Source organism: Malus domestica, chromosome 03, assembly GCF_042453785.1.
Source record: "Malus domestica chromosome 03, GDT2T_hap1".
In the NCBI taxonomy this organism is placed as follows: Eukaryota; Viridiplantae; Streptophyta; class Magnoliopsida; order Rosales; family Rosaceae; genus Malus; species Malus domestica.
The window spans coordinates 3,246,568-3,257,679 of NC_091663.1; the positions used below are offsets into that span (position 1 = coordinate 3,246,568).

At 36.6% G+C, this 11,112-nt stretch overlaps 2 protein-coding genes across 3 annotated transcripts; one reads left to right on the plus strand and one right to left on the minus strand.

Annotated features, from left to right (window-relative positions):
- The first annotated feature begins 1,852 nt into the window (after nt 1-1,852).
- LOC103417440 (KH domain-containing protein At5g56140) lies at nt 1,853-6,322 on the plus strand. The gene is made up of 7 exons (XM_008355632.4): nt 1,853-2,176; nt 2,350-2,435; nt 3,954-4,099; nt 4,918-5,037; nt 5,114-5,230; nt 5,426-5,569; nt 5,688-6,322. The coding sequence occupies exons 1-7, from the start codon at nt 2,040-2,042 to the stop codon at nt 5,835-5,837; spliced, it is 900 nt and encodes a 299-aa protein (XP_008353854.1). The 5' UTR covers nt 1,853-2,039; the 3' UTR covers nt 5,838-6,322.
- Nucleotides 6,323-6,938: 616 nt separating this feature from the next.
- On the minus strand, nt 6,939-9,621 carry LOC103417451 (probable calcium-binding protein CML21). Of its 2 annotated transcripts, XM_070818113.1 has the most exons (7): nt 9,516-9,621; nt 9,084-9,397; nt 8,822-8,888; nt 8,100-8,340; nt 7,806-8,008; nt 7,532-7,706; nt 6,939-7,203 (listed from the first exon to the last, which is right to left on the minus strand). In XM_070818113.1, exons 4-7 carry the CDS (start codon nt 8,296-8,298, stop codon nt 7,097-7,099), a joined length of 684 nt encoding a protein of 227 aa, XP_070674214.1. In that variant the 5' UTR covers nt 8,299-8,340; nt 8,822-8,888; nt 9,084-9,397; nt 9,516-9,621; the 3' UTR covers nt 6,939-7,096. The 2 variants fall into 2 exon arrangements, with proteins under 2 accessions (XP_070674214.1, XP_008353869.1); XM_008355647.4 differs by lacking the exons at nt 8,822-8,888; nt 9,084-9,397.
- Nucleotides 9,622-11,112: the final 1,491 nt, after the last annotated feature.

Consider the following 11,112-nt stretch of genomic DNA (forward strand, 5'->3'; position numbering starts at 1 on the left):
GCATCCCAAAATAATACATCAAATAAGGTATGGGCATTTTCGTCATTTTAACATTATTTTTTTAATAAATATTTTTTTGTTTTGAAAAAAATTATTGTCTCACGATAGACTAGTAATAATGTGATTCAATTTCTCTATTTGTAAACACATTCAAAACATCTTAAGAGGTGTGTAATGCAGGTTATAAAAAAATGTCTTTCGCACGCGGATAATAATGTGATTAAATTAGTTGTCAAATAATTTTTTTTTTAACAAACGATATTATCTACACTAAGGGAAATAGAGTGGGCTTAGCCTCTCAATGAGCTAGTAATAATATGATTCAATCAGTTGTTTATCAAATATTATTTTTTCTATTTTTTAAACAAGTTCAAAACATATTAAGAGACGTGTAATGCCGGTTATAAAAAAGATATTTCACACGCGGATAATAATGTGATTAAATTAGTTGTCAAATGATTGTTTTTTTTAACAAACGATATTATCTACACTAAGAAGGAGAGGTGGGCTTAGCCTCACAATGAACTAGCAATAATGTGATTCAATTAATTGTTTATTAAATATTATTTTCTCTATTATTAATGTAAATTGTATATAGATCGATTTTATTATGTGAATTCAATTACTTTAATTGGTTTATGAAGGTTTTCTTTTAAAATGATCTAATATTATTCATTTACTTCAAATATTTAACTTTTCTTTTGTCAATTTAAGCTAGATACATTTAAAACGTGTAAGTTACGTGTAGCACGTCGTAATTCAAAAATATCTTCTGCACACGTATGAGCATGTGCCCGAAGACTAGTAATATCAAAAAATTGAAAAGTCATTGCCTTACGGGACAGAAATATTATAGAATTGATGGACCGTATATATAATATGTTGAAATGGCAATAAAATGTGGGACTGAATTGGTACACGTTGCCACCTCAAGGTTTCATATTTTCATGGTTGAGACATGACAGTCCATTTGTTGCCAACCGCTCACTCCACAGTATTATATTACCCTAGAAGTGTTTTTTTTTTCCCAACAAACAATAGGATCTATTCGAAGGGGTGAGGTATTCTTTTGATAATAAACATCAGAGATACATGATCAAGTCATCAAGAAATTATATTGGTTCAATTTTTCAGTGGATATGGTGTTAAAGTTTCAGTCATGCATCCCGGGAATCAAAACTCTCCCTTTTTAAGTTATTGTAATAATTTCGAACCTCTTTATTCCTGCTTATTTTTTATTGGTGATGACAAGTTATACAATCTACAAATTTGGTCTACATAACATTATTTTATGGGTAAAAAAGATCTCAATCTTACCTAGACAAACCATATAAATTAAATATTTAGTACATATAAATAAGTTCACGTATTGTGATATGAGTTTATGTTCAGTCATGACAACCTGAAAAATATAATTGCGTCTTTTATTCATATTTGAACATATGAAATGATATACTATGTGATCGTATCCCACCATTATATTAATATTTAGGTAAATTTTTTTTTTTTTTGGCAAATCATATTTAGGTAGTTGAATTACGAGTCGAAATCTTCTTTGGATATCTTGGAGCCCAATGACCCATGAATTTGAGTTGTTGAAGGGAGTGAAAGAGAACATGATCCTTGATTTGTGTAAGGTAAGACATCGAAATGAACTAATAAGAACCACATAATTTAAAAAACGTGATCCGAATGTCCAAGTTCGTCGGTTCTAGACAAAATTCCGGTGGGAATTTCAACTCAATTTATCACTTTACTCCCCAAAAGAAGGAAATTTACTGTGTACTACACTACAGTAGTAGCGTCGACGGTCAAAGGTAAAAGGTAGAACAATCAGTTGGGAGTATAAATCAAAATCCACCGACGCTTGTAGACCTGGACTGAAAGAGATTTCAGAGGGAGAGAGATCTTCAGAGAGGGAGAGAGCGTCTGGTCGGGAATCGCGATCGTCCCGCCGGCCAGCCTCTGACCTACACACACAGAGAGATCCCTCAGACGACCAGAAGAAGGAGAAGACGATCGGACGGCTGAGAGTCGCTATGGAAATGACGTCATCATCGGGCGGTGGAAGGTACATGGCGTACTCGCCGTCACCGTCGGCACCTCACTCCCCTCACCTCTCCGGCCTTCGCTCCGCCTCCTCCTCCGCTGCTCTCGTTGCCGCCGAGAAAGAAAAGTATGCCTCTTTAGATCTATTTACGATTTCCTGATTTCTCTTCGATTAGAAACCGTAATTTGATTTCTTGATCTTGTATGAACCCTAATCGACATCGTTTTATTTTGTGTATATATATGCTTATGTGTGTGTGTGTGTGTGTGTGTGTGTGTGTGTGTGTGTGTGTATTGCAGATATCTATCTGAGCTGCTTGGGGAGCGTCACAAGCTGAGTCCATTTTTGCCTGTGCTGCCGCATTGCAACAGGTTACTAAACCAAGGTCAGTTTTCAAGTTTGTCTTTGTTTACGAGAACTGATTTTATTAGTATATATGCGAATGTATAGATGTGGAGACTCTGCTTCAGTAGCTGCTTGACTTGAATCACAATTCACTTCACACGATTCGGATAACTTTGCAGGGTGCAGGGACACCCTATAAACCTAACATGAACAAAACACTCGATAACCCGCCTAATAGACGTGTAATTAGTTTAACTTGGTGATAGATGCTAATGGGCCTGTCCTGCTAATCAAATTTGTTAAAGTTAGCTTGGGACTGATTGTCTCGTGATATCATCGGGCTTGGCTGACATTGTATTGCATGAGTGGGATAGAACTCTTGAAAAGATAACTTGCTTGATTAGTTTGAAATGCCTGTTCCAAATCAAATTCACAAGGGTTGAAAAGTATTGAGGTGGTGCTCATATCACAAGCAACTGCTTTGCATATGAAGCAAAAAATAATTCAATTACAATGATTAGCGATGTGGAATGCTTTTCATTGTATTGTATCTCTTTTGGCTCCAAGGTTTTTTACATACGGCAGAGGTGGGATATAGGTTGCCTTGTTTAGTCTGACTTGGAGCTCTCCTTTTAGTACTTTGTAAACCTTTGCAGACCTTGTCTTTTAGTTCAAGATGAGGGATAGTCTCATTTTCTTAGACCCTAAAAGGATGAGAAACCGAAATCTTGTCTATACCAGTGGGAAAATGCTAACATAACAGGTTTTGGGTGTTTTTACATTAATTAGAGGATAAAAATATAATAAACCTGGCCCTTCTGTATAAAGTGAAACTGAAAATGTTCCATGTTCTTTAAATATTTATAGTGGGGCCTTCCTTTTCAGATACCTAAAGACTACAAAGCCACCTGTCCCAACCAAAAGGTATGAGCCCTTTTCAAGTATAGATTTTTGACCCATAGTCTATCAGACTCTATCTTGGGATTCATTACTACCAAATTTAGATGCCAAGTTCCTAGCTGAGGACATAGCTTGATCCATAAGTTTTTGCGTTGTGTTTGGGAGTACTTCATGTGTACTTTTTTCTGGGTTTCTTTTTTTCCTGTCTCGGAGAGGAGTCCAAGTTTCTGCTTATTGTTGTTAATTGGTAATATTGACATTGATTTCACAGGTTTAAGTGGTTTGGTGATATCGTCTCAAGCCTACTGGCGGTGTTTGGTGGATGTGTATCCTCTCTTGGGGTTTCGTGCCTCTAATAACTTGGGTTCTCATTTATTAGTTTCCAGCTTCTGTAGTTTGTATTAACTAAGTTTTAAGGATAAGTGTTGGTGTTCATAGCTATCTTACAAATGATAAGCTTCTTTTCTTTATTAACTTCTCATTACTTTAATGGTGGTGTACACTCTTTTAAAGTTAATTTTATTACTTGGGGGAAGCATTGATTTTAACTGACTCAGGAAAAAATCGGTGTTGTCTCTCCATTTTGTGGTGACCGCTAACCTTATAACAAATGCTAACTGGTACATCTTATTCTTGAAAATTGACATTTTTGGAGCAGAAATATTGCGTGTAACTACACTGTTGGGGAATGCGTCAGTTTTAGGTCAAAGTGGGCTTGAACATGCTAGCCCCCTGGCATCTAGAGGAATGTTTCCAAATGGAGGTGCTGATGTGAACGGATGGGCATCACGGATTCAATCAGAAGTACGGATACTAACCATTGACTTATTAACTTAACATAACATTGTTTTCCATCTAATTTACTGTTTTTTAGAAGCATTGCTGACACGATCTTTTACATCTCATGCTAACCTTTAACATCTGTTTAGGTGCTGCAATTTATATTGCCACTTTTGAGACAGGTAGTCTGAAGCTAACATCAACAAGCAAGAGACTACTAATTAGCTTTGCTTCTGGAATCCTACTTCAATTAAGATGGTCCTCTGTTTATTCTGTCTTTTTGTCAAGACGAACTTAATTTGATTTTGTTACATATTCTCAAATTTTACATTTGGCATAAAGATGCAATTCAAAATACTAATGCAGAGTACTGAAAGTCGTTTACAATCTACAGGAGATGTCCTAATTTTCTTGTTTAGTGTACTGGCCCTTTGGTTATGCTTGTTAATCGAGTTTGCAAGTTTTTGGTCTTTGTTGATGTTGTTTTGAAATACTTCAGCTACCAGATGCCTTTGTTTGCAAGGGGATTGTAGAATGATTTAGTTTGTTGTTGTATTGATTTTTTAGTCCTTGAAATGCATTGTTCTCTACAGGCAATAGTCGGGCAATTTTCTGAGTTCCATTGTATCTTCTAAGGTCTACATGTTTTTCTACTTAGTTATTTCTCTGCTTAATTATTCATAATATTGTTCAAAGCATGCGTAATGAATTTATTTGGATCTTGAAGGTTCTTCAAAGAACAATATCTTATGTTATCATATGTGTAGAGCAGAATACATATGATCATGAATAACATTACGATGTTATTTTAGGTTTTAACCTTCTTGGATTATACTGTTCAGATGTCAGGTTTATTACAGCCTTTATCAACCCAAAACTGGCTGAGTTCTCAGAGTAGTTCATCTGGTCTGATTGTGAAGCGAACAATCCGGGTGGATATTCCAGTTGACAAATATCCTAATGTAGGGATGAATTACTAAATTCTGTTAATTTCTCTGTGTACGTTTCTATGTTTGTCTGACATCATCCTTGTTGCAGTTTAACTTTGTTGGGCGGTTGCTAGGCCCCAGGGGAAACTCTCTTAAGCGGGTGGAAGCAACTACTGAATGTCGTGTTCTGATCAGGGGACGTGGTAGCATAAAGGATCCAACTAGGGTAATAATGAGTTTTTTCTTAATATATGAATGCATCTATATGCTTATTTGTGGAATTGATCTGGCATTCATGCATTCAAAGAAATTCTGAACGAATATCTGTTACACTATGCTGTAAATAAATTCAGTTTCTGTTACTTTTAGTTCAAATTGTGTGAATCTAATGTTAGTCCACTATCATATATTTGTTCTAAAGGAAGAAATGATGAGAGGAAAACCAGGGTATGAACATCTGAACGAACCTCTTCATATTCTAGTGGAGGCAGAACTACCAGTTGAAATTATTGATGCTCGTTTATTACAAGCACGTGAGGTACTTGAAGATTTGCTCAGGCCTGTGGTATGTTCTCTTATCTGATTTGAAATTTTTCCGATCACCTCTCTTGTAAATTTGTTAATCTTGTCTTCAAATACAATCTCTTGACTATTTCTGGGAATGGTTTCTGTATCTTTTTAAGGACGAATCTCAGGATTTCTACAAGAAACAGCAGCTGCGAGAGTTGGCAATCCTCAATGGCACACTTCGTGAAGAGGGTTCTCCAATGTCTGGTTCGGTGTCACCCTTCCACAACAGTCTTGGTATGAAGAGGGCCAAGACCAGGGGGTAATAGATCCACACTCTTGGAGCTTGTTTTGTTAGTTTCTGCCAGTAAACAGCGGTTTCCACGCCACACGTGTTGCTGTGTCAGCCAATCCTCCAACTACCATCGGGGCACTGGCAAACACCCCTTGTGTGCCAGTTCTAACTTGTTTCCATGTCAAAGTGTGTGTAGCTACTGGTCAGGAGGAGGGTTGGCGTATCGCATAGGAAAAGAAGGACAGTTTGTACGGGGGGTTTGCTTTTTATATATTGCGTTAGAAGTTTGGTCGGAGCATTAGCTCTCTAAGCCTGTCCTTATACTATTGTAAGCATTTGATGACAGTTGTGCTACCGTCTTGGGGCTCTGTGAGCAAGTTATGGTATGGTGTGTATATGAATAGCGATTAGCGAAGCGAGGCCAAAATTCGAGTAATGTTGTACTGTCTAGATTGCATTTGGATTTATTTTAAGCGTTCTTTGTTTTGTTCTATGAAAAACGTAGTTTCTCATTTACTTGATGCTTCTTGCACCAACAGCTACATTTCTTGTATTTTTCAGTGACGATTTTTGAACAAACGATATGATATGCATTAAAGAGGGGTGGGTTAAGCCTCACAATGAGCTAGTAATAAATAATGGGGTTCAAATTAACCTATTTTGAGGCTAATTCATCCCTTCCTCCTTAGGGTATATAATATCGTTTGTTAAAAATAAAAGGTGGCTCGAGGACGATTTATGACAAAGAAATGTGGAACACTCTTGGCGCAAATGATTAAGAATGCTTTGCGGCACAAATGGTTAAGAAGAGATTTTACGGCAGTCGTCTAGAAATGTTAAATGGTTGAGGAATTCAGATCCTCTTCGGATCTAGTTGTTCGGAGTCAATGGATCGAGTAATTCAGACCGTTTTAAGAGAGGGAGAGAGAGGATCGCAACACTTGGTTTGTGTAAATAAGCCAGTGAGATGAGCTAATAGGGTAAATTTTTCAATCCGCCAGATCCGGACTGCGAGATCCAGAGGTTGAGAATTTTGTGAGATTTTGCTGCAGTTCGAAGTCGATGAACGAACAAAAACACTGAGTCTTCTTATAACATACAAACAGGTACCGGAAAATCCACATACACAGCATACTATGAAGTGATATGAATTGTCGATGACGAGAGAATTTTAAAGTCTACGTTTCAAACTATTTACATGGTCATCTCAATGGAGGACTCATCGTAACATTTTACATGCTCTGTATCAACTAGGGCACTGTTAGAGTTATCGAACCTCTAACCTCTCGTTCAGTCTTCATCCTCGTCCTCAAGATCGTCGATTCCAATCCATCGAGTAAACGCAAACAGAAACTCCTTGAAGTTCACCATTCCGTTTTTATCCCAGTCCATCTCTTCTGTAACAATGGAGAAGTTAACAGATTTAGAAAATGGATTTTCCCTACCCTCTAACTTCAGGACATTTAACTTAATGAACTAGTTCCTCAGAATCCACAATTGGAGACACGAACAAATGAAATCATGAGCAAAACGTCCGCGCCAATGCATACAGATGAACACAAATGATCTATTCTGTATGTAGCAAAGAAACGATGCCTTCTAATTCAAGGAATAAAAATCCTTCACAAGATAGGGTTTAATGTGTATGCTTGTATTGGTGTGTTTGTGTGTAAGAATGCGGGTAGAGAGAGAGAGAGGGAAGGGGAGAGAGAGAGAGAGGATGACCAAATCTTTTCATGGCTATGCGGCCGGAGGAACGTTCTCCTGTCGTAGTTTCGTTGATGGCCTCGACCATTTCACTCTTGCTGACATAACCATCCTTGTTCTTGTCCAAGAACACAAACGCGTCTACCAGTGTTTCAAACGTGGCCTCCAGTTCCGGCATCCCCAGTTGCAATTTCTAGCAAAAGTCACGGAGCACAAAGAGAAGAGGAAAAAGAACACAAAAAAAATGAAGCTTAAGAAAAATACACAGAACCAAGTATGTGTGTTTGGATACAGTGTGAACGGCTTTGTTATCATCCTTAAGAAGATGAACAAGGCAAATAAGAACGATGAACTCGTTAAACTTGATTCCCATATCCTCGTTAATATCGCATGCCTCAAAGAGATCAATGATCTCCTCGTCTGTAAAAGAGACTTCCAGTTTAGAGAAACATTTTTTCATCTCTTCTTGATCGATCATACCATTCGAATCCTCATCTGTCGAGAAGAAAAAAGTACACGAGTTACTGACTAAATAGACATGGAAAGTACAAATTTAGAACAGAACTGAACGGGATACGATGCATACCAAATTGCTCGAAAATAGCCTTGCAATTTCTTAAGCTCTCATCGATCTTTGGGAACTTCAAGATGAGGCTGTTAAACGATTTCATAACACTTCCTTTCGCTGCTCTGCGCTGCATAGCTTCAACCATCTTCGCCTCTAGCTTCGTTTCATGTATCGAAAACTTTCTATAACTTTCGCTCTTTCCCACTACGCCCCCCATTGTCAATTACTAAGACAAATCGGGATTCCGTTCTGGACGTACCTAATCAGTAAAGTAAACAAAAACTTCAGCAGCTGACATTCAAACAAAAACGATGAGTAAACTATGAAGCGATACACGTAAACAATCTGATCAAACAAACGGAATAAACAGATGAGAAACACCGTAAAACTGCATCAGAGACGCATCAAAATACTTCGAATGAGATCAAAGCGATGTCCCAAATCATGCATCACCCCAGAAACCATATAACACCCCGGAAAAAACCTGTCTTAAGCTTTCAGAGAGACGAACTAGCGGTCAACTACTAATCAACACCGATATTTCCCAACTTGCGTTTGGCCACAACGGGCGTGGGTTTTGAACGCAAAATCCATCAGTGCTATTCGTAGCGGAGCATTCCTTATATACTGTATTTTATTTTGTCAAATTTCCGACAGGTGACTTTACGTTCTTCAACACAGTCCTCCTATAAGGCATGCATAAATTGATTCTTCGTACAAAAATAGATACAACAACCAACCTTTGTCCTGCTAAGTGAGGTTGGCTATATGAATCTTAGTACGCCCCTGATTCCGTCAAACATATATCTGGGAAAAAAATAAGAAAACACATAAAAACATACAACTAATGGATCGAATTGTTGATTTATATCACAAATTTTCACTCCCAAGTGATCCCAAATGAACACAAAACCAACTAATTTAACATTATTCAACAAAACTAGCAAAAAGATAAAAAGTAACAGAGGAAAAATGAAAAGATTGAAACTTTCGGGGACACACCAGAAAATTCCCAGGTTGCTTTTACAGAAACAAAAAGCTTGAAACTTTAACACGATGAGAACCTCCCAGATGGACAAATCAAGAAGAACCCAGAAATTGATCACAAACCAAAGAAGCAGAAACAAGCACGTAACAAATAATTTGTGTTTGTTAGTGGGATGGGATGGGATGGGGATGGGGTTGGCTTTCTTTCGGCTTTCGGGCTCTGAACCAATATTTGTGGTGTACCCAACACGTATTCTTGTCCATCTCCATCCATCCATCCCAAATCGATGTCAGAATTTACAACACATGGCACCTTCGCTGACATTTTACTAGAACACAACAAAAAAACTGAAATTAAAAAATAAAAACCATTCAATATAACATATTCTATGAGATAATATTAAATACATGAACAACAAAGTTCCCTTGAATCCAAGGCCTTCTCACCAGTAAATTGTAGGACGTGTTGTAGGACGTGTGGTTATCAATCACATAGCAGGTGATCCCAGACTTCAAGCCAATTCGTTAAATCCAGTTAGGTTTTGTTAAATCCAGTTAGGTTAAATGATCTAACGGCTCTTATTCAAATGTCTTGTACCGTTAATTCCGTTAAATTCCGTAGATTAAATGATCTAATAGCTGTTATTCAGATATATAACTTAAATTTGCACTTTTAATGTGGACTAGAAAGCCCAAAAAAACAGGAGAAGAAGAAGAGTGTAGAGGAGTATGTTTGAGCCCACACATTGCCTGGCCCATATTTTTGGGCCTGAATCGGGCCCTTATCAAAGGGGTTGGGTTGATGCCAGCCGAACCACTGGACCCACAAAAACAAAAGTAAAATTATCTAAAAAGACTACAATATTTTATCTATTATTTTACTTTAATTTATTCGTGAAGAAGAAAAACAAGTTCAATTAAAGTTTAACATAAATAGGAAATAAATAAGAAAATTAAGGCGCACGCATATGCCCTTATGGATATGCATCAGCCTAATTATCCTACTACTCAATATTATCCAACATTTATTTCCATTAATTTTGTGGTTAAATGCAAATATTGAGCCAAATTACTAAATCTAAATAACTTACAATTTTACTTTTTTCTTATTCCACTTTTTATAAAATAAAAAATGGTACGTAAAATAAACTCGTGCACCAAAATTGGGCACTAAATAATGTAACATATTTTACACAATATAACATTTACGTAGGTTTTGTGGTGTGGGAATTGATTTTCACATGCACTTATTCTCGCTCTACTCACTCTTATCAATTTTCTAATCATTGAATTGAATAAATAAATAAAAAAAGACAATGAATACAAATGAGCCAGGTATGTATATGTCTTATTCTCGTCTCATGAGTCTCATATATTAGTATCATACTCAATTTTTTTGGTCCACTGTAAAATCGTAATCCTTACATGAACCGAGTATATTTGTATTACATTCATTTTGACCTACAGTGGCAGGCTAAGGAGAAAATATTCCATTTCCTTTTTTGAATAGTTTATGTTGGATTTTTATGTAAAGTAAAACAATAAAAAAATAAGGAAAACTAATAAAAATGATTTGAAAACTTTGAGTTTTAACGATAAAGAGAAACTAAAAGGCAAAATGAACAATACCATGATTGACTTTTTAATCTAAAAATGTAGTTTTTTGTTAAAATAAATAATACCGAGAGTTTTTCGGGGAGTCGTACAACAATGAAGGATTGAGAGGAATTGACACTGGCTGATACGATGTTAAAACCTTGCTTTGCTTCTTCACAATTGCATAGTACTTTCTTGCTTTGCTTCCTTTGTAAGCTATCATCTAACAAGCTTACAACCATCTTATCTACTACTATAGCATCTCTACCTTACATTTGTCATATCGAGATGATGACAAGTGGCATCCTAACATTTTTAGTGTAAACAACATCGAAAACTTTTCGTTAAAGTAAACAGCACCGAAAACCTTTAATTAAAATTCTTTAAAAAAATATCCAACAAAAAAAATAATAAAAAATAAAAAGTTGGTGGCCACAAATTAAAATTC

Bases quoted from the DNA above. Each gene is read 5' to 3' on its own strand.
- LOC103417451 (XM_008355647.4), bottom strand. From the start codon at position 8,298: ATGGGGGGCGTAGTGGGAAAGAGCGAAAGTTATAGAAAGTTTTCGATA. The intron at 8,009-8,099 runs GTATGCATCGTA...TCTTCTCGACAG, and splicing joins GGCTATTTTCGAGCAATTTG to ATGAGGATTCGAATGGTATG. The intron at 7,204-7,531 runs GTCATCCTCTCT...CCATTGTTACAG, and splicing joins CATAGCCATGAAAAGATTTG to AAGAGATGGACTGGGATAAA.
- LOC103417440 (XM_008355632.4), top strand. From the start codon at position 2,040: ATGGAAATGACGTCATCATCGGGCGGTGGAAGGTACATGGCGTACTCG. The intron at 2,436-3,953 runs GTCAGTTTTCAA...TTTTTGGAGCAG, and splicing joins CAACAGGTTACTAAACCAAG to AAATATTGCGTGTAACTACA. The intron at 5,570-5,687 runs GTATGTTCTCTT...TATCTTTTTAAG, and splicing joins AAGATTTGCTCAGGCCTGTG to GACGAATCTCAGGATTTCTA.